Source organism: Halichoerus grypus, chromosome 5 (genome assembly GCF_964656455.1).
Source record: "Halichoerus grypus chromosome 5, mHalGry1.hap1.1, whole genome shotgun sequence".
Classification (NCBI taxonomy): Eukaryota; Metazoa; Chordata; class Mammalia; order Carnivora; family Phocidae; genus Halichoerus; species Halichoerus grypus.
Genome location: NC_135716.1, coordinates 146,662,381 through 146,688,143, shown reverse-complemented (window position 1 = coordinate 146,688,143; position 25,763 = coordinate 146,662,381). Strand labels below are relative to the sequence as shown.

Genomic DNA, 25,763 nt, shown 5'->3' with positions numbered 1-25,763 from the left:
ATAATCCATTGCTATCTTTATTTATTTTGATTTTCTTATTTAGCCTGTGGGAACTCCTTCAGGCTGGTTTCTTTGTCCTTTTGACATGTACCCATCATTCTTGGAGCATATACTTGCTTTCCAGCGCACAAGATACTCAAGATTGTTCTTTTTTTTTAAATTGAAATATAATTCACATACCATAAAATTCATTCTTTTAAAGTGTGTAGAGTCCAATGGTTTTTATATATTTACAGAGCTGGGCAGTCATCACCACTGTGTAGTTCCAGAACATTTTTATCATCCCAAAAAGAAATCTGATATCCATTAGTAGTCACTTCCTGTTTCCCTCCCAGTTCCCCCAAGCACCTGACAATCATGAATTAATTTTCTGTTTCTATGGATTTGCCTATTCTGGATAGTCCATACAAATGGAATCATATATAGCTTTTTGTGTCTGCTTCTTTACCTTAGTATATCCAAAATTTATTCATGTTGTAGTATACAGCAGTACGTCATCTATTTTTATTGCCCTATAATATCCCACTTTGTTGATATACCATCCCACACTTTATTCATCCATTTATCAGTTGATATATATTTGGGTTGTTTCCACCTTTTGGCTGTTGTGAATGATGTTGCTTTGAGCATTTGGGGATGAGTTTTTGTGTGAATATGTTTTCATTTCTCTTGGATATAAACCTAGGAGTGGAATAGCTATGCCATAAGGTAACACTGTTTAACTTTTTGAGGAACTGCCAAACTGTTTCCCAAAGTTGCAACATCATTTTACTTTCCTTCTAGTAATGTGTGAGAGCTCATATTTCCCTACATCCTCATCAAAGCTCTTGTATTTTTTCTACTCCAGCTGTGGAATTGGCCATTTCCCCGTGGAGCCCTCCTTCCTTTCAGTGGATAACAATACTTAGGAACAAATCTGGTGTGAGGTATATGCTCTTTGCTACTTGAAGTAGAGATGGAGTTTTGCTGCTCCAAGATCCTGTGCACAAAGCTAGAAAATATACCTGTGTGTGTGTGCAGACACACACATTTACATCTATATCTATTGTGCGCGGACACACACACATTTACATCTGTATCTGTTGCTGTAAGTGTCTGTGTTCCTTGAAGTCTATGAGTTCATACTGATCTCGAATTCCAAACCAACACTGCGGGGTTCTTTCTGGTTTTCACCTTTTGTGCATTTAACTCTCTTCTCTAACAGTGAGAAACCTTGCTCCTGTTGCCCTTCATGTAGTCACTTAATTTGATCCATCTCTACATGTAAACCGATCTCCTATCACCTTCTCCTTCCCCTGGCCCTTCTCATCCTGCTCAGGCTCTGACCTGCCACTCTGTACTGCACTCCTATATCTCCTCCTCACCCCTCCTGCATGTGGACTCTTCTCATCCCCAAGCCAGACCATCCCCTTCATGTGGATGCCTTCCTCACCTCTCTTGGGCTCTGACACCCCATGCTGCACTGTCCTTCTGCACAGACGGCTTCCTCACCCTGCTGGGTCTTTGACACCTTATGTTGGGCTATTGTAACACAAGGACATCTATTTTACCACACTTGGGCTCTGACTCCCCCTTACACAGATGCTCTCTTCATCCTGCTCCCATGTCTACTGAATTTTTCATAACTTTTTCCCTTTTATTATTTTTTTTTCAACTTTTTATTTTGTAGTAATTATAAACCCCCAGGAAGTTGTAAAAGTAGTATAAAGAGTTCCTATGTACCCTTCATTTACCCAGTTTTTCTCATTGGTTACATCTTGCATAACTATAGAAAACATAAAAACCAGGAAATTGACATTTTATTTATCCATTCATCAATTGATAGATATTTAGTTGTTAGCACCTTTTGGCTGTTATGAATAAAGCTGCTGTGCGCATATTCATGAATGTGTATCTCTCCCATTTGTCACATGTAGATTTGTGTAACCACCATTGCAGTTGAAGCTATAACACAATTCTATCACCGCAGAGATCTTCCTTGTATTTTTTCTTTATAGTCACGTGCACCCTCCTCTCCCTGCTTTCTCATATTTAATGACTTTTTTTTTTTTTTTTTAAAGATTTTATTTATTTATTTGAGAGAGAGAGAGAGCACATGAGAGGGGGGAGGGTCAGAGGGAGAAGCAGACTCCCCGCCGAGGAGGGAGCCCGATGCGGGACTCGATCCCGGGACTCCAGGACCATGACCTGAGCCGAAGGCAGTCGCTCAACCAACTGAGCCACCCAGGCGCCCCATATTTAATGACTTTTTAAAATTAAAAACATTATTATTACAAGTCACAGGAAGAGCTGAGTAAGCATAGAGATAAACCATGTTATAGTCAGGAATAGAAAGACTTAATATCATTCCCAATCATGAGTGAGGGGCAAGGTAGGAATTCTAATTTCTGAAAGTTGATTTTATTGGCATTCTGTTCCATCCTGTTCCATTACTGAGTCTTGGAGCCACTTGGGATAGTTTTTTTCCCAGCTCCTGGCTTTATTCAGAGAGCCCAGTATGGCCCCTTCCACTGCAGAAGCTTCTGTTAAGTTTGCAGCCAGTAATTCCCATCCTCCCTGCTAGCTTCTGAATCCTAGGTCTGTTGCTGTCTAGTTTTGTAACCCCTGTGGACTGACATCCTTGAGTTTTCACTCATTGCTGTGGCTTGCTTGCTTCTTGGTTTATGTATATTTCCCTTTCTTGCTTTTGAATTTGTATAAACTATTTTAAAATAATCTATTTTTTCTAGAATTTCTATATTCAGAGTGAAAAGGAATGCTTCCTACCACCAGCTCAGTATTCTGTTTTTCTTTTGAAAAATTTTAAGCCGGGCGCCTGGGTGGCTCAGATGGTTAAGCGTCTGCCTTCGGCTCAGGTCATGATCCCAGGGTCCTGGGATCGAGTCCCGCATCGGGCTCCCTGCTAGGCGGGGAGCCTGCTTCTCCCTCTGCCTCTGCCTCTCTCTCTCTCTCTCTGACTCTCATGAATAAATAAATAAAACATTTAAAAAAAAAATTTTAAGCCTATAGAAAAATTGAAAAATAATACAATAAAGACCCATATATCCTTTACCTAGATTCATCAGTTTTTACCATTTTGCTTCTTTTTTGAACACCTCTCTTCCTCTCTCCCTCCTTTCTCTTTTTCCTCCCCTCCCCACACTCATACACACGTTCATATATTTTTCTTTTTCTGAATCATTTGAAAGTTAAATACAGATAATACATGGGGCACCTGGGTGGCTCAGTCATTAAGCATCTGCCTTTGGCTCAGGTCATGATCCCAGGGTCCTGGAATCAAGCCCCGCATCTGGCTCCTGCTCAGCGGGAAGCCTGCTTCTCCTTCTCCCACTCCCCCTGCTTGTGTTCCCTCTCTCGCTGTCTCTCTCTGTCAAATAAATAAAATCTTAAAAAAAAAATACAGATAATACAATACTTCTTCCCTAAATAGTTGAGCAGACATTTCTGAAGAGTAAGGACATTCTCCTACAAAATCAAAATACCATTATCACATCTAAGAAAAAGATTATTAATATTGTTTCACCCAATATATAGTCCAGATTTCTTGGATTGTCCTCTAAATGTGATTTTTTGCTGTGTACATATATGTGTGTGTTTTCTTGATCTAGGACCCCATCAGTGTTCGTGCATGGCATTTAGTTATTTAATCTCTTTAGTCTCTTTTAATTGGAGTGATGGTGTGTTTTTTTTTTTTTTTTAAGATTTTATTTATTTATTTGTCAGAGAAAGAGAGCAGAAGCAGGGAGAGCTGCAGGCAGAACAGGCAGAGCAGGCAGAGGGAGAAGCAGGCTCCCGACTGAGCAAGGAGCCCGATGCGGAACTCGATCCCAGGACCGTGGGATCATGACCTGAGCCAAAGGCAGATGCTTAACCAACTGAGCCGCCCAGGCATCCCTGGAATGATGGTTTTTATAACACTGAATTTTTTGGAAAGTTCAGAACAGTTGTCTTAATGGAATGCCTTACATTCTAGATTTGTCAAATTGTTTCTTCAGGATTCAATTAAGGTTAAACATTTTTGGCGAGAATACTGTGTTGGTAATGTCTTAAACTTCTCATTGCGTCACATCAAGAGATGCATCATGTTAAACTTTTTAACATGTTAAACTATATTTAACTATTGTTAAACAATTGGTGATGCTAAGTTTGATCGTTTGGTTTAGGTAGTGATTTTTTACTTTTTTCTATAAACATATATTTTCTCCTTTGTGATTAATTATCTGTGGACTACTACTTTGAGACACTGTGAATATTTTCTTCCCCAATAGCCATTTATCTAAAGGCTTTAGCATTCATTTTTGATGCTGGCCTGAATCATTAATTATCATCGGAGTTCAGTACAGCTTCTTGACCAGCTGTTTATACAATAGTCCCTGCTTATTTATTGGGGATATGTTCCAAGACTCCCAGTGGTGCCTAAAATTACGTATAGTACCAAAACCTATATACTGTTTTTTCCTATACATACATTACCTATGATAAAGTTTAATTTCTAATTTAGACCAAGTAAGAGATTAACAGCAGTAACTAATAATAAAATGAACAATTATAACAATATACTGCAATAAGATTTATGTGAATGTGCTATAGGGCTTCCCATTGCTTAAAGTAATACAATACCTTTCTCAGACTGGCATTCCAAGGCTTGCATAATATGATGCCTATCTACCTTTCCAACTGTGTCCTAATGTTAACTATATAAATAAATTCTTGATCCAGTTTCACTGATCCCTCAATAATTGCCCACCCTAGGTAACTCCTTGTATGTCTCTCCCTGTTTGAAATTTCACTTCTATATCTTGCCATCTGGAATATCTGTTAAAATTTTTCCATCCTTCTGGACCCAGCTCAGATCCATAAATAAAGCCTTCCTTGACCATCCAGATGGTGGTCCTGCCCATTTCTTGAACTTTTATAGTACTTACTCTGTAGCACTTATCTGTTAATTTCAACCGACAAATTAATCAAGTAGTACTTTGTGTCTCTTGTACTGTGTTGTTATTAAAATCATTCATTATATTAATTTTCTTATTTAGCATTGTTTACCATTAATTAAGTTATAAGTTTCTGATGTTAAGGATGATATCTGAGAATTCAACTGATTATAATACCCTGCATACAGTAGATGCACAATAAATATGTTGGATCCAATTATTTATTAATATTTTATATATAATGACTATGAAATGCTGAGTATTGTAGGTGTATATTAAATGTGCTAGATTGTGTGTTGTGAGAAATTTCATTCATGCTCTTAGCATTAGAAAGTTTAAATATGCAGTTTTTATCAAAATAAAATGGCATGTATATGAACATGATTTTGAACTATAAATCATGACACACAAAAGATAGATTTAAGAAAAACTATTAAGGGATTATTATGCAGCCTATTTGTCTACCTAAACTTAAATTATTTAACAGGAGCCAATCAATAAATAAAAGTTGATTGAATGAATAATCATGAGGAAATACTTGAATAAATCCATAAAGTCCCCTGAGCTTTTCTTTTTAAATTGGTAAAATGAAAGAAATAATATTCACACTTTTATATGTCTCAGAGGAGAAACACTATAAGTCAAAGAAAATTCACCACATTTTATATTTACCTTAAATTTTGTAATAGCAGGATAGTACATTTTTTATTTTTCCTCTTCTTAACGTTTTCCTTACTCAGACATTTTAGGAGAATTGTGATATTATCTCCCCTCGATCTGTCTCCCTGTATGCCAGTAAGAAGCCAAACAGAATTTTCAGTTTGGGAAGAACATTTTGAGAAATTAAGGAGATAGATAAGTATGGGGATCATTATAATAGAGGGGAAAAAATGGGATAGTATTTACTGAACAACTACTGTATGCTCTTGGCATTCTGTTAAGTGGGTGACACACCTAGTATATGTGCCCACAGAATGCTTTTAGTTGAATTAACACCAAGAAAGACTTAGAAATGGTGCTTGAAAAAAAGAGGTTTAAAAAGAAAAACCAAGGGGTGTTTGCCTGGCTTAGTCAGTAAAGCGTTCGACTTGATCTCTGGGTCTTGAGTTCGAGCACAATGTCGGGTGTGGAGATTATTTCAAAAAGAATCTATTAAAAAGAATGACCAAATCAGAATCATTGTTAACATTTTGGAACTGATATCCCGCATCCCCATGCTTGCTTGAACTTTCTTGTTCCATTTGGGAACAATTCTTTAAAAGCTTTCTTTTCGGGGCACCTGGGTGGCTCAGTCGGTTAAGTGGCTGCCTACAGCTCAGGTCATGATCCCAGGGTCCTGGGATCGAGTCCTGCATTGGGCTCTCTGTTCAGCGGGGAGCCTGCTTCTCCCTGTCCCTTTGCCTGCTGCTTCCCCTGCTTGTGCTCTCTCACTCTGTCAACTAAATAAATAAAATCTTTAAAAATAAATAAATAAAATAAAAGCTTTCTTTTCAAATAGAAATGTAGTTTTATCTCAAAGAAATGATTTCTCTCTCGACATCTGGACTTTATCTTTTGAAACATATCCTATTCAAATGCACCAAGTTTGTCTTCTGTAATTATATTTTGATTATTGTCAGCTTACAGGTTTCTAGACTTTATTAGCTTAAAGATCTTAGAATACGTCTAGTGGGATGATAAATTTTATAGTGTACCATGGTCTGAATAGATTTATAAGAGATTTTATTCTTATATATTTAAGATGTATAAATTATATAAATATTTTTTATGCATAAATCTATATGTATTTTTCACTTTTTTCCAGTTTATTGAGATATAATTGACAACATTGTATTAGTTTAGGGTGAACAACATAATGATTTGATATATGTATATATTGGTAATAATTACCACAATAAGTTTAGTTAATGTCGATCACTTCACACATAGTTGTGGTATGTGTATTTTCATTTTTTTATTTTTATTTATTTTAATTTTTATTTTTTTAAAGATTTTTATTTGAGAGAGAGAATGAGAGAGAGAGAGAGCACATGAGAGCGGGGAGGGTCAGAGGGAAAAGCAGACTCCCTGCTGAGCAGGGAGCCTGATGCGGGACTCGATCCTGGGACTCCAGGATCATGACCTGAGCCGAAGGCAGGCGCTTAACCAACTGAGCCACCCAGGCACCCTCATTTCTTTTTTTTAAAGATTTTATTTATTTACTTGACAGAGAGAGACACAGCGAGAGAGGGAACACAAGCAGGGGGAATGGGAGAGGGAGAAGCAGGCTTCCTGCTGAGCAGGGAGCCCGATGCGGGGCTCGATCCCAGGACCCTGGGACCATGACCTGAGCCGAAGGCAGACGCTTAACGACTGAGCCACCCAGGTGCCCCTGTATTTTCATTTTTTAAAATAAATACCTAGCAGAGGAATTGCTGAATCATGTGGTAGTTCTATATTTAATTTTTTGAGGAACCTCCATACTCTTTTTTCATACAGTTTGCATTCCTACCAACAGGGTACAAGGGTCCCTTTTTCTCTATGTCCTCGCCAACACTTGTTATTTTCTTATCTTTCTGATACTAGCCATTCTAACAGGTGTGTTTGTGGTTTTCATTTGCATTTCTCTGGTGATTAGTCATGTTGAGCATCTTTTCATGTGTCTGTTGGCTGTCTGTGTGTTTTTTAATTGGATTGTTTGGGGTTTTTTTGCAGCCAAGTTGTATGAGTTCTGAATATATTTTGGATATTAACCCTTATTGGATATATGATTTGCAAATATTTTCTCCCATTCAGTAGGTTGCTTTTCATTTTGTTGATGGTTTCCTCAGCTGTGCAGAAGCTTTTTAGTTTGATGTAGTTCCACCTGTTTATTTTTGCTTTTCTTGCCTTTGCTTTTATTTTATTTTATTTTATTTTATTTTAAATATTTTATTTATTTATTTGAGAGAGAGAATGAGACAGAGAGAGCATGAGAGGGTCAGAGGGAGAAGCAGACTCCCTGCCGAGCAGGGAGCCCGATGTGGGACTCGATCCCGGGACTCCAGGATCATGACCTGAGCCGAAGGCAGTCGCTTAACCAACTGAGCCACCCAGGCGCCCCTCTTGCCTTTGCTTTTAGAGTCAAATACAAAAACTCCTCTCTAAGACCAATGTCAAAGAGCTAATTACTGCCTTATGGTTTCAGGTCTTATGTTCAAGTCCTTAATCCATGTTGAATAAAGTTGACCTTTGTGTTAAGTTGATCTTTGTGTATGGTATAAGGTAGGTGTGTGGTTTCATTCTTTTGCATGTGGCTGTCCAGCTTCACCAACACCGTTTATTGAAGAAATTATCCTTTCTTATATATTGTTGGCTCCTTTGTCATAAATTAATTGACCATATGTGTGTGGTTTTATTTCTGGGATCTCTTTTCTGGTCCATTGATTGATGGGTCTGTTTTTATGCCAATACCATACTGTTTTGATTACTATAGCTTTGTAATATGATTTGAAATCAAGAATTATGATGGTTCCAGCTTTATTCTTTCTCAAGACTGCTTTGGCTATTCAGGATCTTTTGTGGATCCATACAAATTATTGGATTTTTAAAAGTTTTTATGAAAAATGCCATTGGAATTTTGATAGGGATTGCATTGAATCTGTAGATTGTTTTGGGTAGTATGAACATTTTAACAATATTGATTCTTCTAATCCATGAACCCAGAATATCTTTCTGTCTCTCTGTGTTTTCCAATTATTTCATCAGTGTCTTCAGAGTACAGATCTTTCACCTCCTTGATTAAGTTTATTCCTAGGAATTTTATTCTTTTTGATGCAATCGTAAATGATATTGTTTGCTTAATTTCTCTTTCTGATAATTTGGTATTAGTGTATAGAAACCCAGCTGATTTTTGTGTGTTCACTTTTTAAAAATTTTTTTAAATTTAAATCTTAATTAAACTTAATTACTTAATTTTAATTAAAAAAATTTAAAACTCTGTGCCATACTTGGGGCTTAACTCACAAACCAGAGAACAAAAGCTGCATGCTCTACTGGCTGAGTCAGCCAAGCACCCCTTGTGTGTTGACTTAATCTTGCAATGTTAGTGAATTCATTTATTCTAACAGGTTTTGTGTGTGTGTGTGTGTGGAGTCTTTAGGGTGTTCTATATATAATATCATGTCACCTGCAAGTGCAGATAGTTTTACTTCTTCTTTTCTGGTTCAGATGCCTTTTCTTTTTCTTTCTAATTGCTTTTGCTAGGAATTCCAGTATTATGTTGAATATAAGTGGTGAGAGTGAGTATCCTAGTCTTGTTCTTGATCTTAGAGGAAAAGCTTTTAGGTTTTCACTGCTGAGTATGATGTTAGCTGTGGGCTTGTCATAGATGGCCTTTATTATGTTGTGTTCTCTACCCACTTAGTTGAGGATTTCTATCATAAATGTGTGTTGAATTTTGTTAAATGCTTTTTCTGCACTATTGAGATGATCATATGATTTATCCTTCATTTTGTTAATATGGTACTACATTGATTTACAGATGTTGAACCATCCTTGCATCCCTATAGTAAATCCCACTTGATCATGGTATATGATCTTTTTAATGTATTACTGAATCTGGTTTGCTGATATTTTGGTTTTGGATTTTTGTATCTATACTCATCAGGAATATTGGTCTGTAATTTTCCTTTCTTGTAGTGTCCTTACCTGGTTTTGGTATCAGAGTAATGCTGGCTTTGTAAAATGAGTTCAGAAGTGTTCCCCCCTCTTTTATTGTTTGGAAGAGTTTAAGAAGCATTACTATTCTTTTTTTTCCTTAAGATTTTTTATTTATTCATTTGAGAGAGAGAGAAAGTGAGCAAGAGCATGAGCCAGGGGGTAGGGTCAGAGGGAGAGGGAGAAGCAGACTTCCTGCCGAGCAGGGAGCCTGATGCGGTGCCTGGGATCATGACCAGAGCTGAAGGCAGATGCTTAATCAACTGAGCCACACAGGCGCCCCAGTTCTTTTTTTTAATGTTTGATAGAATTCATCAGTGAAGCCAACTGGTCCTAGACTTTTCTTTGTTGAGTGGTTTTTAATTACTGATTCAATCTTCTTATTAGTAATTGGTCTGTTCAGATTTTCTATTTCTTCATGATTCGCTCTTGGTAGGTTGTATTTGTCTAGGAATTTATTCATTTCCTTTAGGTTTTCCAATTATTTAGTGTATAATTATTCATAGTAGTCTCATGATCATTTGTATTTCTGTTATCAGTTGTAACGTCTATAAATTAAATTTAAGTAATTGAAAGTGTAATACAAATTTGATCTACTTTCTAGGTTTAAACAAGTCTCTTGAGTGGTGTTTCCTCACTGATGGAGAATTACTTCCAAGCAGAAGCTTACAACCTGGACAAGGTATTGGATGAATTTGAACAAAACGAAGGTGAGAATTTATTTTGGTGAATCTATTTGAATACATTTATGATATGGAGAATGTGGGATTATAAGAGGATGCAACACTTTAAAAAAATAGAATGACTTAATAACTTAATGATAATAGTATTTTAATACCCAGAGGAAGAACTAACAGTTATTATTTTATTTTATTTATTTATTTGACAGAGAGAGAGAGAGAGACAGCAAAAGAGGGAACACAAGCAGGGGGAGTGGGAGAGGGAGAAGTGAAGCAGGCTTCCTGCGGAGCAGGGAGCCTGATGTGGGGCTCAATCCCAGGACCCTGAGATCATGACCTGAGCCGAAGGCGGACACTTAACAACTGAGCCACCTGGGCACCCCAAGAACTAACATTTTTTAGCACTATGTGCCAGATACTATGCTAAAGCATTTACATGGACTGTATTATTTAATCTTTAAAATAATCCGATGAAAGTCGATCTTATCTACATTTTATAGATGAGAGGCACAGAGAGATTAAGCAATTTCCCCAAAGTTAGTTTGCTAATAAGTGGCAGAATGATTAATATCCAGGCAGTATAATACTAGAACCTGAACTTTCTTTATACAACCAATTTATGGTCAAGAAAAGCTTTAGAATGTGTGATTGTATTTCCTAAACTAAGAAAAATAACTTGTTGCCTATTGATTGACCAATAAAGATACATTTTAAACCTAATTTTATAAGATTTATAGTTTTAAGTTACTGCCAAGATGGTTAGATAAAATGTCTGCCTAAGATTCACTTCATTTAGGAAAACTTTTTGCTTAAATTTCTCTCAGTATGATTTAAATGGATAAGCCATAATTAATTAGATCCCTCCTACCCTGATACTCTCTGTTTTGGTTTTTTTTTTTTTTTTTTTAAGATTTATTTATTTGAGAGAGCACAGAGTTGGCTCGGGGGAGAGGTGGGGAAGAGCAGAGGGAGAGGGAGAAGCAGGGAGCCCAAGATGGGGCTCGATCCCAGGACCCTGATATCATGACCTGAGCCGAAGGCAGACACGTTTAACCAATTGAGCTACTCAAGTGCCCTTTGATATTCTCTATTTCTAAGGGGGAAATGGAATGTAACAAGTTTACAAAGTGATGTATTTCCATCTGAAGTCCATGATTTTAGAAATGGTCTCCAAACCTTTATTATATCCAGTGATTCAGGTTGTTCTTGGATAGTAGTTGAGAAGAGAGATTAATTTTAATGTTGTTGCTTTGGGTCTGTGATAGAGTAAGCCTTATATAGAATTATGGGAGTAAGGAAGGAAAAGGGAGAAGGAAGGATACATGGAATAGCCTGCTATTCTCATATTTTACCACTGATGACCCAAAGCTACTCCATAGCCATAGAATTCATGTAAATGTGAAATTAATCATTTGGGATTTTATTGGATTTACATACCAAGGTGGAAGGGATATTTTCCTCTCAATTTCAATCATTTATACAGATAATTTCTCAGTCCTTTCTTTGGTTTGGCCCTCTGTGTATCACAGTTATTCGTTATGAGATACCTACACAGGTGCTATACCTAATCACTTGAATAGTATACTTCTAGAATACCATTGACTCGAATAAAACTGTTAGTTCATTACATCATTCTCTTTATGACTTCTGTAGATTCTAGTAGGGTACTTTGTATATAGTTGATTTTGGATATATTTTTGTTGTATCAGTAAAAATTGTCTTTTAGTTCAAAAATACAGCATTCGCTTATAAAAAAATAATTCCTTTAAAAGGAGAAGAACTTCAGAAGCCAGATTCTTGTTTGGAACTATGTTGTTTATTTGTTTTGAACTATTTTTTAAAAATCTTAGTACTAGTTGCATTAAAACTACCACCTCTAGCCTGGTATCTTTTCAAGTATATTTTAAATAAAGTGATTTTTCATTTTGTGTTAATTTCCTTCTTTAAATGAAAAATATACCACATACAAACTGTGATAACACTAGATAATTAACATTATACCCATGTAGTAGGTGATTAAATAATGACATTTTTAATAACTGATCTAACATTCTTGTTTGAATATTATTAAATATTGTAAGAAGCAGCGTTTCCTTTTTATTTCCATGAACCATCTTGGAAATAATGATTTCTTTTTTTAAAGGAAGCATATGTTATTAAATTTCAAGTCTTTGCTAGCCCAAATTTGGGCAACTCATGATTTAACACTCAGAGGATTCAAGACCATTCTCTACACATTTTGATGTTTTATGGCCTTTACAATCTTCCCTTTCAGTTCTTTTTACTACTTCCTTACACTAATTCTTTTTTCAACCCAAACTGATTTACTTATTGCTCTCTCAGATTGTTGTGTTTGGGACTATACTTGTTCCCCCTTAAGAATGACCTCTTTTCCAGACTGAAATAAAATTGTCTTTGAAGCCCAGCCGTTTCCTCCTGCTTCTATGAATTCCATCTTGCTACCTCAGCCTCTAAAATATCTTTCTTCTCTGAATTTATTTTCTATTTATTTTCTGTACATAATAGTTTTCAAATACTATGCTGTCCTGTACTGCTAATTAGATACTCATGTGTACTATATCTGTTTCTTATTTTTCCAACTAGATTATGTACTTCTTGGAGGCCAGAGCTATCATTTAATCTTCATGCTCCTTAAGCACAATGCTTTTACTATGGTAGATACTCACTTAGCATATATTTATTGTGTACCTACTACATACCAGGCACAATGCAAAGTCAGGACTTACATTGATGGAGAGAAATGGTTTCTGTCTGAAAAAGTCAGGTAGAAGCCATTGCAATACAGTGTAGTAAATGCTTAACTAGAGATATGAACAAAGTGCTAATGGGGCATTAAAGATTAATGTTACTATTGAGGGGAAAATATATCTGCATAATTTCAGGACTATGATTATTAGATTTGCTGTAAGAAGACAGCAAGAAAGACAGTAAGTGTATTATTTCTTATTTCTCTAAATATACATATGGCACTATAACTTGGGAAAATAATCATCATAGTTATAATCTCTTAAAAAGTAAATTATGCTTATTGATAGAATATAAGTAGGTTGATTTAATAAGATAAATGAATATTTTTCTGCCAAATATCCTCAGATAATTATATAAATATAAACCTAATTAATGTGATATAGTTATTAGCATAATTTCACATACTATAGCAAACTTTTTAAAATGCTTATTATGGACAAATTTCAAATACATACAAAAAACAGAATAGTGTAGTAAATTCTGGTATACCGATTTCCCAGCTTCAACAGCAGTTAACATGTTGCCTGTTTTGTTTCATTTGTATCTTCATCCACTCCTCACTGCTTGTTACTTTTTTAGTTTTTTTTTCTTTACGATTTTATTTATTAGAGAGAGCACGAGCAGGGGGGAGGGGCAGAGGGAGAGGGAGAAGCAGACTCCCCACTGAGTAGGGAGCAGGACACGGGGCTTGATCCCAGAAACCTGGGATCGTGACCTGAGCCAAAGGTAGACTCTTAAGTGACTGAGCCACCCAAGTGCCCTTTTTTCGTTTTTTAAGATGAAATTTACATACATTAAAATATATAGATCTTAACTGTACCAGTTTTGACAAGTAAATATATCAATGTAACCCACATTCCAGTCATCCTGTAGATTATAGATCATTCTGTCTCCACAGAAAATTCCTTTGTTTTCCTTCCCACTCAATTACTTCATCTTCATCACTGTCCTAATTTTTTTCCAGCTTAGATTAGTCCCCAGCTTCTGTTGTACCCAACCAATCGAAGGTCTTTCTGATTGCTACTCCCTTCCCCCACCACCAAGTATAGCCTGTGTGCCATCTTAATTATGTTACAAGATTTGTTTTTTGGAATGTTCTGGGATATTACCATTTGGTGACATGTAATAAAGGAACAGTCTTAAGAATATTTTTTTATTCTTAGCTAAAAATTAGAAACTTCATATTCTAGGAATATTCTATTTTTAGATATCCTGGCAATATTTTATTTTCAGAATATTTGCAAATGTAGTTAATTAACTGAGTCCTAGCTTTTCCAGTGTCACCAGCAAACTTATTGCAATTATTTATTTTTTCAGATGAAACACTTTCTCCTATTTTGTTGGATACCAAGTGGAATAAGATTCTAGATCCCCCGTCTCACCGACTGTCATTTAACCCTGCATTGGCCAGTGTGAATGAACCTGCAATTTCTAATGAGTCACAGCCACAACTAAAAGTTTTCTCTCTGGCTCATTCAGCTTCTCTGACCACAGAGGGAGAGGACCATTGTGCTAATGGACAGGACTATAGTCTGAATCCAGAGATCAACACAATGTGGATTGATGAAAATGCTGTTGCAGAAGATCAGTTAATTAAGAGGAACTGTAATCGAGATGATCAATGTAGTACTGTCGAAGTGGGAGAGAAGAAATGTGGAAACCTAGCTTGTCTGCCAGATGAGAAGAATGTTCTTGTTGTAGCCGTTATGCATAATTGTGATAAAAGGACATTACAAAGCGATTTGCAGGATTGTAATAATTATAATAGTCAGTCCCTCATGGATGCTTTTAGTTGTTCACTGGATAACGAAAACAGACAAACTGATCAATTTAGTTTTAGTATAAATGGGTCCACTGAAAAAGATATGAACTCAGAGAAACAAATGGATCTATTGAATAGACCAAGTGCAGTGGGGGATTCTGTTAAACATACGTGTTCTACTTCATCTGATAATCTAGCCAGTGTCTGTTCCACTTCACAATTAAAGGATGATGAAAATATAGGTAGAGACCCATCCATGTCTATGATTACAAGTTTAACAATTGATTCAATAATCTCATCCCAGGGAACAGATGGAGGTCCTGCTGCTAAAAAGCAAGAGAACTGTATACCAGATGAGGTTCTCACTGGCAAAACCAGCTCTGCTAGGACAGATCTAGGGAGTCCAAACTCCTTTTCCCACTTGAGTGAAGGGATTTTGGTGAAAAAAGAGCCAGCAGAGGAGAGAACAACTGAAGAATCTGTCCAGTCTGGTTTACCTTTGCTTCTCAAAACAGACATGCCTAATGGTTCTGGAAGGGAGGATAACTGTGAACAGTTTTCAGATTGTCTTGTGTCCAGTGACATTAAAGCTGATGAAAAGGAAGGTTGTGAACATGAAGAAATTCTTGGCACTACAGAACTTCTTAATATGACAGAGCATTTCTCTGACTCTCGGGAGATGACTAATTGGAAATTGACTAAACTAAATGATATGAATGATAGCCAAATAAATAAAGAAAATGAGAAGTTTCTGCCAATGAATCAGCCTGAGGACATTTACAATGATAGTGGAGGAGAGTGTGATAGAATGGCAGAAGCAGGTCTAGATTTAAAAGGAACTTGCATGAATGAAAGTGAAGGATGTGATTTCTCCACTATGGATACACCAGCAGCAAATTCTCTATCTAATTGTGATTCCTATGGAATGCAGAGCCCAGTTGTTTGTTTTGTTCCAAAGACTTTACCCTCCAAAGAAGATTCGGTAACAGAAGAAAAAGAAATAGAAGAGAGCAAGTCAGAATGCTACTCAAATATTTATGAACAGAGAGGAAATGAAGCCACAGAAGGGAGTGGACTACTTTTAAACAGCACTGGTGACCTAATGAAGAAAAATTATTTACACAGTTTCTGTAGCCAAGTTCCATCAGTGCTCGGGCAGTCTTCACCCAAGATAGTAGCAAACTTGCAATCTATCAGTGTTCCTTTTGGTGGTGCAAGACCCAAGCAACCTTCTAATCTTAAACTTCAAATTCCAAAGCCATTGTCTGATCATTTACAAAATGACCTTCCTACAAATAGTGGAAATAATATTAAAAACAAAAATGATGTTCTTGGGAAAGCAAAATTAGGGGAGAACTCAGCAACCAGTGTATGCAATGCCTCTTTGGGAAACATCTCTATTGCTGATACAAATGGGGAACACTTAGAAAGCTACGAGTCTGGGATATCCAGTAGACCATGCCTTGCATTAGCTCCAGAAAGCCCAGATAATGATCTCAGAGCTGGTCAGTTTGGAATTTCTGCCAGAAAGCCATTTACTACTCTGGGTGAGGTGGCTCCTGTATGGGTACCAGATTCTCAGGCTCCAAATTGCATGAAATGTGAAGCCAGGTTCACATTCACCAAAAGGAGGCATCATTGCAGAGCATGTGGGAAGGTAAGCTGTGTAAGTGTATCAAGTCAGAAATACAGCATGCCCACTTTATTAAGCTCAATTAGAGATTAATAAAGGCAATATAAGGTGAACATACTTCTGGTTGAGATGACATTATAAATAGCTTGGAACACCCAGTTTTAGTAAATTTCTAAATAAAAAATGACCTCGCTGAATCTTAGTGTTTATATAAGTTTTTTTGTTGCCAAGATTTAAGCTGAATCACTTTCCATGAACAGATGAAAATTGAGGAAGTATTAACTGTGTGGTTTCTGTATTGACAGATACTTGGTTAATGGAATAGTTTAAAATAAGGAAGTTATTTTTTGATTTAAGAAATACTTGTGATTGACTTCATATTTTTTTAATTCTTGAGAAATTGAATATTACACTTGAAATCCATCCTAGTTTTTGCTGTAGGAATTTGGTCATTCTACTAGACATTCTGGAACTTTTTATACACATATACACATATTTTTGTCTTTTTCCCCCATGTAATTTTTTTTTTTTTTTAAGATTTATTTATTCAAGGGGGGTGAGGGCTAGAGGGAGAGGGAGTTCCAAGCAGACTCCATGTTCAGTGTGGAGCCGGACCCGGGGCTTGATCTCATGACCCTGAGATCACAACCTGAGCCAAAACCAAGACACTTAACCGACTATGCTATGCAGCCAGGCTCCCTTCCCCCCATATAACTTTGATACAAAATAGAGTTGAGGGCTATAGATCCTATGACAAGGTTATAAGAATAATGGATATTCCTCAGCTCTCCCTGAGTTTTGCTTGCTAGTAACATAATCAACTTCCTGGTTTATCTTTTTAACAAAGAACTGTAAATAAGGAGGAAGGGGATTTTATATTTTTAAAAAGAATGCAAAGTTTGGTTTCAGGTATGGATTTCAATTTTAGCATTCTTACTATTAACTGTATAACTTTATTAAGCTTTTGTTTTTATAAAAACAAAATAGAAAAGATTAGTAATTTTCATTGGGCTTTTGTGAAGATTAAATGAGATTACAGATGTAATAGTAAGTGCTTAGTAATTAAATCTGTACTTCCGTTCTTGCCTGATTTTATTGGTCTATTTGTGTGTTAATTAGGATGCTTTCAACTTTAAGGAACAGTGACGTAGACAAAAATAACATTTCATATAACAGGAAGCCTGAAGATAGAGACTCACTTATGTTTGGGTGCAGTCAGGATAACTAAAGTTTTCTTGGTCTTCCACTCGCGGTCTCGAGAGTGGCACAGCTCTAAGCATCAAGTTCAAGCTGGCAACTTCTCAAGTACAGGGAAATTGGCTGGGGGCAAAAGAGCCTGTTCTTCTTGCTGCCCTCTCATCAGGGAGGAAGGAATCCCTAGCAACTTCTTTCACTTTATTGGCCGGTTTTAGATCACAGGTCCAATTTTATACCTATTATTGACAGAGGGGAACAGGATTGCTAGGATTGGCTCAGAAGATCAGTCATGATCATCCCCTGGGGCTGAGCCCAATGTTGCCTGAACAGAAGTGGGATTCTGTTAATATGGAAAAGGAGGAGAATGGTTCCTGGGTGGGTAGTCAGTAAGGGCTATTATAAGGGTACAAAAGAACCAAGTGATGGGGATCAGAAGGAAGTGAAAGCTATGATTGGGGTGCTGGTCTCTGATTATTAAAATTTGAAGAAAATAATGTGTCTAATTCCTAAATAGCTTGTAGTCTAAAGTAAACCTATCATCAGTAGCCTGAACAGTCAATTTTCTGTTAAGGAATTAGAGTTGTCATTTTTATGTTGTTCTATGTATTGCTTACTGTGTGTATAACACTTTCTGAAAACTTTGCTCTCTTGAGCAAATAATAACACTTTTGCTCCAGATCAGCATATCCAGATGTAATGATTAAATAGGTAACTTAGGTAGATTTAGAAGGGAAATGGTGGCAAAATGCACATAAACTGAAAAATTAGATGGGAGTTTTGCTGAGTGGAATTTATGGATTCATGTGGATTATGGATTCATAATTCTATTTTTTTCCTTTCCATCTCCAGTTACCTCAGGGATGTTCTAAGGATTGATGAGATAAGGTCTGTAAAAATCCTTGAGCTTCTCAGAAGAAAAGAGCTTATAAACATAGGTATACTTTTTCTAGCTATTAATGAGATTATACTGGGAATGTAGCTAGAAACATACCCCAAGCAATGGGATTTTATAAAATAATGTTTAATATTGAAAAAATAAATTTAGTTTGCATGTCCAGTAATTTCTCTTCTTAGTATCTACAGCTTAATACTCTTTAACAAGCATATATTAAGCACCTAATATATGAAAGGTTCTGGGCTAAGTATTAGAGATTCAGAGATACAAAAACTGTGATCTATGACCTCATGGAGTTTATAATTAAGGGCACTGATTTCAGTAAGTAGGGAGAACAATATCTGGATTTCCTGGAGTTTAAAAAAAAAAATCCTAAAAAAAATTGTGAACCACTGATCTGAGTAGACAAACAGACCGTCCCACAACAAATTATAAGACATTGTATTAAGAGCTAGTTATATGTGATTTAAATTCATTCTCATTTTTTTTTTTCAAGATTTTATATATTTGACAGAGAGACAGACACTGAGAGAGGGAACATAAGCAGCGGGAGTGGGAGAGGGAGAAGCAGGCTTCCTGCTGAGCAGGGAGCCTGACGTGGGGCTCGATCCCAGGACCCTGGGATCATGACCTGAGCCAAGGGCAGACACTTAATGACTGAGCCACCCAGGTGCCCCAAATTCATTCTCATTTAATCCTCATTACACTCTTGTAGAATGGGTTGTTAATTTTTTTCCTATTTGGTAGATTCAGAATCAGAGACTCAGAGTGGTCAAGGAATATGCCTAGGATCTCACAGCTTGAAAGTGCTAGAGCCAGCTTTAAAGCTAGTACTCTTTTTTTTTTTTTAAGATTTATTTATTTATCTGCAAGAGAGAAAGTGACAGCATGAGTGAGAGGAGGGACAGAGGGAGAGAAACTCAAGCAGACTCCCCACTGAGTGTGGAGCCCGACGCAGGGCTGGATCCCATGACCAATGAGATCATGACCTGAGCTGAAACCAAGAGTGGGATGCTTAACTGACGGAGACACCCAGGGGCCCCAAGCTAGTACTCTTTCTTTCAGTCATACTGCTTCCAGCATGTCTCCTCATTTATACTAGCAGTATGAACAAAATACTTTAGGATCATTGAGAATGAGAGCTTAATTTTTCTAAGAATGGCAGAGGGAATCAGGAAAGTCATGTTACAAAATGACTATTTGGAGAGGGAGGTATAAAAAAGTGGATATAATTTATGGGACAGAGTTCTAAAGTATATGAGAAAAATGAGATCACATCAGAATACAGGTGGAAAATTAGTGGGGAAAGGGAAATAAATTTCATCTTAACAGAAGAATGGGTCAAGATGAAAATACACTTGAATATAGAAGGAGTTAACAGAAAATGGTGGAAAATTATCTAGCATAGTTTAAAGCTTATATTCAATTCTTGATAAGCAATAGAATTGTAATAACATTCATCTTGGTAAAATGTAATTAAATAGAATATAGAATAATTACACCAGAATTTATGAAAGTATTAAAATGTTGTAATTTTTATTACTAAAATGGAGATCAAGATATCTGGATTCCATTCCTTTTTTTTTTTTTAAGATTTTATTTTATTTAAGTAGGCAGACAGGCAGGGAGAGGGAGAGGGAGAAGCAAGCTCCCTGCTGAACAGGGAGCCCAATGTGGGGCTCAATCCCAGGACGTTGGGATCATGACCTGAGCCCAAGGTAGATGCCCAACCAACTGAGCCACCCAGGCGCCCCTCTGGATTCCATTCTTGTCTTCATTGTTAATTGGAAAAGTATGTCATACTCTAAAATGCTCAGCAAATGTGAGTTTTATTTTATGATTTCACGTTATTAATTTAGATAATTGCGCCATATAGCAACATAATCCCTACTTCTCCTGAATAATAGGTGATAAATTGCAGAGCAGAAAGAGTACAGAGAACTCTTTCCCCAAAAGGTGCCCTCTAAGTGCAAATGATCACCATTACCTGTATATCCATATTAATTTCCTATGGAAATCACTGACTTCAGATCATGATTATTCATCCTCTCTCAAGCTCCATTTGCCATCAACATTTTGACCTCTTTTTTTTTTTTTTTATCATTTTATTTATTTGAGAGAGAGTGCACACAAGGGGGGGTGGGCAGAGGGAGAGAGAGAAGCAGATTCCCCACTGAGCAAGGAGTCCAAGGCAGGGCTCTATCCCAGGACCCTGGGATTATGACCTGAGCCGAAAGCAGATGCTTAACCAGCTAAGCCACCCAGATATCCCTGGTCATTTTCAAGGCTTTGTCACACTTTATCTATTACCATCTCTGATGTGGCCAATTATTATTTACTGGGTGCTCTGTGGTTAATGACTGCTCTATTTACTATTTAATAGAAATAAACATAAAAATATTCTTTAAAAGTAAAACTTCTTGAACTACAATTATTACCTGGATATTTTGTATTTGTTTGAGATGGTGTGGAAGATGAAAATAGAATAACATTTTTTAATACTTCCACTGTATGCTAGGCTATCTAATCTTACAGTTTTGTGAGATACAAGTGAGGAAGATGTACCTCAGAAAGGTTAAGTAACTTGCCTAAATCCTCAGAGTTTGAAAATGAGAGTGCATGGATTTTTTAAAAAAGATTTTATTATTTATTTATTTGAGAGAGAGAGCATGAGCAAGGGGAAGGAGAAGACAGACAAGCAGACTCCCCACCGGTTCAGCAGGAGCCCATGGTGGGGTGATCCCAGGACCCGGGGCTCATGACCTGAGCAACAGCAGACACTTAACCAACTGAGCCACCCAAGTGCCGCAAGAGTGTATGGATTTTAAGACAAATCTGACTCCAAAGCCTTATGCTCTTTTTATTACACTGGACATAACAACAAGATTTATCTGTGCTTGAATTGCTTACTAGAATATAAGTCTTTGTCTTTGGGTGAACATTAGTTTTGGGCAGCGGTAAAGGATTGAGAATTTGAGTATTTGAATTTAAAAGGAAGATAAAATTTTTGAATGGGGCTATCAGGTGAAATTACCAAAGTTAGTAGGATTTTAGGTTTTATTTCATGTATCAAGTCTTGAATTACAAAGTAGAAAAAGAACAATATGGACGCCAAGTCATTGAATGAGGAGAGATTTAATGATGGTAATATATACCACTCCAGTTTACTCACAATTATTTTTTCCATTGTAATTGACTTTAAAAGTATAACTCACAGTAGATGATTTTTTACTGCATTAGTAATTTGAATAAATAGAAGAGAACTGCAAGAGAGGTAATGTAGAAAAGAACACTGGAATGGGTATGAAAGAGCTAGGCTTCTTTTATTTATTTGTTTGTTTATTTAAAATTTTATTTATTTGTCAGGGAGAGAGAGAGCCCAACGAGGGGGAACGGCAGGCAGAGGGAGAAGCAGGCTCCCTGCTGAGCAGGGAGCCCAACATGGGACTTGATCCCAGGACCCTGGGATCATGACCCGAGTTGAAGGCAGATGCTCAGCTGACTGAGCCACCCAGCCTTCCTGAAAGAGCTAGGCTTCTATTTCCTCTTCTGTAAAAAGAGGGGATTGCATAAACTGTTTCTGTTTCCTTGCAGCTCTCAAAGAGCTTATATGAACTGTGTTTAAAAAAAATAGAAAAGGAAATGGAATGATTTGTGCTAGCAGTGATTTATCTCTATAAAATTATTACTAAATGTACGGATTAGCTAAGGTCACTTTGTGGGAAGAGTGCACCATTAAACATTTTGAAGTGTGCTGTGCTGTGTGTTTTCTGGAAGTTATCTCAGTTAGACTGAAATGCTGTTTATCAAGGTGTCAAGTGCTGTACTGAGGGTTTTATTTTGCAATTACTCTTTCCTTTTTGATTCATTTCCAGTATTAATTTCTTCAAGATCCCTTTAGGCACACATGATCTTCATCACTTACAGTTTATGAAAAATAGCTTGATGACATGCCTAATGTCAAAATGATCCAGATTAATTTTTAATATAATTCTGACAAGTTTCCCCCTTTCAGACACATGGGATTATAGATATTTAACATATAGTGAGCATTTATAAATGTAATTATAAAATGTTAATTTGATATAATTTTATATTTATATACTATATAAATATTTTATAAGTTATATAATTTATATAACATGTTTATAAAATGGCAAATACAGTCAATATCTAACTCTGCTTTTAATTTGAATTAGTGTTCTGCAGTAATGTCAGGAGTAATTTTATATATAAAGGTGTATAACAGAACTATAGGCACGCCTGGGTGGCTCAGTCGGTTAAGCGTCCCACTCTTGGTTTTGTCTCAGGTCATGATCTCATGGGTCACGGGATGGAGCCCCCTGTGGGGCTGTGTGCTCAGTGGGGAGTCGGCTTGACGATTCTCTCCCTCTGACCCTCTCCTCACTCATGCGCTCTCTGTCTCTCTCTCTCAGATAGGTAAATCTTAAAAAAAAAAAAAAGTATAATATTTTGATATTCATGTCATTATGCCATATTTTTAGTTTAAGTGAAAATATATTTTAAAAATTAATATATTTAAAATAACTTCAAATTTAAAACCAAGAATAAAACACATTTTTAAAATAATTGTTTTAGAAGCTAACATTTTTTTTATTTAAAGATTTTTTTTATTCAGTAATATTACAGAATATAGATTATGCTCACCTGAAATATTAGGGGAGAGTTATAATGTTTTTGATGCTATCTGGGATAAAATAATATTATTCCAGAGCATGAAAAATTTTGTTGGTGCTTATTTTTTAACCATAGGAAAATTATTTTTCAGTATGGTAACCTAAGATGATAACATATACAAAATCATGTCTGTGCTATGCAAAATCATGTCTGTTTGTGCTGTCAGTCTATGTTATTTTATGCTCTGACTTTGGTCAAAGAATCTTGATAGAATTGAAGATTATTTTCAACTTTGTTTACTCTAAATAGAGGTTACATAAATGTCAGGTATTTGTAAGTGAATGTCATATATTTTAAAAAGGCAGCTAGGTAAGAGAATCTTTCCCTTGTCACCTTGTTACCTGCCAGTCTTAAAGTATATGTTGATCATTTAAAGCATGTAAGACACTCATTATAATAGTGTCTCTCTGTATAATGCCATGAGATTAAGTCACAGATAGACAAAAACTGCCTTCAATTAAGACCTTTTTAATTGAATAACTAATGCCTGTTGCATTAGTTATGACAAACTTGCTTGATACCAAATTTGATTTATATCATATATAATGTTTTAGCAGGATTCCAAGGGTATTTGTCAATATTGACTTCATCCAGGTATTATAAGAATTTTTATCCTGAGAGCTCTAGAATGTGCCATGAGCTTCTTCATCTCTCCAAGGACAGAAATACTGGAGTACTATTCTCCTGTTCTTGTTTCCTTTTATTTCATATTAGATTTACTTTATTTTATTTTACCTGTTTTGGAACTCAGGCATCAAGAATCATACTTCCCAGTTCATGGCACACTATTAAAAAAAAGATTTATTTATTTATTTTAGAGGGGGAGGGAAGGGGCAGAGGGAGAGCAAGAGAGTCCCAAGCAGGCTCCCTTCTGAGCCCGACCGAGGGATCATGGAGAGAGATCATGACCTGGGCCGAAACCAATAGTCAAACTCCCAACTGACTGTGCCACCCAGGTGCCACTCATGGCATGCTTTTAAAAAAATTTCAATTCCAGTGTAGTTAAAATACAGTGTATTTTAATATTACTTTAATGTTTATGATGGCAACCTCCTTTCTACCTCTAAATATCCCTGTTCCCTAGTTTAGCTTCCTAGATATACCCATTTAAAAAAACAGACTATTTTTTAGAGCAGAAAAACTGAACAGAAAGTACAGAGTTCCCACACACCCCCTCTAGTTAACCCCATTATTAGCATCTTGCCACTAGTGTGGTACATTTGTTAAAATTGATGAATCAGTATCAATACATTGTTATTAACTGAAGTCCTATAAAAGAAATATATACTATAGTTTACTTTAGATTCACTCTTTGTATTGTACAGTTCCATGGGTTTTGATTAATGCATATTATGTATCCTATTATGGTATCGTATAGAATAATTATACTACCCTAAAAATCCCTTGTGCCCCACTGTGCCTTCCTTCCTCCCTCTTAACTGCTGGCAGTCACTGATGTTTTTACTGTCCCTACAGTTATGTGACCTTTTCAGACTGGCTTCTTTCACTTAGTAATATGCATTTAAGGTTCCTCCATGTCTTTTTAAAAAAAATTGAGGTATAATTGACATACAACATTATATTAGTTTCAGGTGTATAAGATAATGATTTGATATTTGCATATATTGTGAAATGATCACCACAATAAGTCTAGTTAATATATGTTACCATACATAGTTACAAAATTTTTTTTGTGATGAGAACTTTTAAGATTTACTCTCTGAGGGGTGTCTGGCTGGCTCAGTGGGTGGAGCATGCAGCTCTTGATCTTGGAGTCATTAAGTTCAAGCCCACATTGGGTGTAGAGATCACTTTAAAATAAAAATCTTTATTAAAAAAAGATTTATTCTTTTAGCAACTTTTAAATATGCAATACAGCACTATTAACTATAGTCACCATGATGTACACTACATCTTCAGGACTTACTTTTAACTGAAGTTTGTACCTTTTGACCACCTTTACCCATTTTGCCCACCCCTTATTCCCCACCTCTGGCATCCACTAATCTATCCTCTATTTCTGTGAGCTTTTTTTTTTTTTTAAGATTCCACATATAAGTGAGCTCATACAATATTTGTCTTTCTCTAACATTCACTTAGCATAATGCCCTCAAGGTCCATCCTATTGTTGTAAATAACAAGATTTCCCCCTTTTTTATGGCTGAATAAAATACCATTGTGTATATAAACTACATTTTCTTCATTCACCCATTAAGGGACATTTAGGTTGTTTCCATGTCTTGGCTATTGTAAATAATGCTGCAGTGAACATGGGGATACAGATATGTTTTTGAGTTAGTGTTTTCATTTTTTTTTTTTTTTTTTTGGATGAATACCCAGGAATGGAATTGCTAGGTAATATGGTAGTTCTGGTTTTAATTTTTCAAAGAACGTTCATACTGTTTTTCATAGTAGATGCATCAATTTATATTCCCACCAATATTACACAAGGGTTTTCTTTTCTCCACATCCATACCAACAGTTGTTATCTCTTGTCTTTTTGATAGCCATTCTAACA

The 25,763-nt window shown here is 36.2% G+C and overlaps 1 protein-coding gene across 2 annotated transcripts in view; it reads left to right on the top strand.

Moving 5' to 3' along the window:
- Positions 1 to 25,763, top strand: part of ZFYVE9 (zinc finger FYVE-type containing 9) — a 181,549-nt gene that overhangs the window by 60,333 nt on the left and 95,453 nt on the right. For both annotated transcript variants that reach the window (XM_036101423.2, XM_036101418.2), the window contains exons 3-4: positions 10,216 to 10,321; positions 14,378 to 16,479. In XM_036101423.2, the coding sequence (XP_035957316.2) occupies positions 10,252 to 10,321; positions 14,378 to 16,479 (2,172 nt within the window). In that variant the 5' untranslated portion in view covers positions 10,216 to 10,251. The remainder of the gene's footprint in view (positions 1 to 10,215; positions 10,322 to 14,377; positions 16,480 to 25,763) is intronic.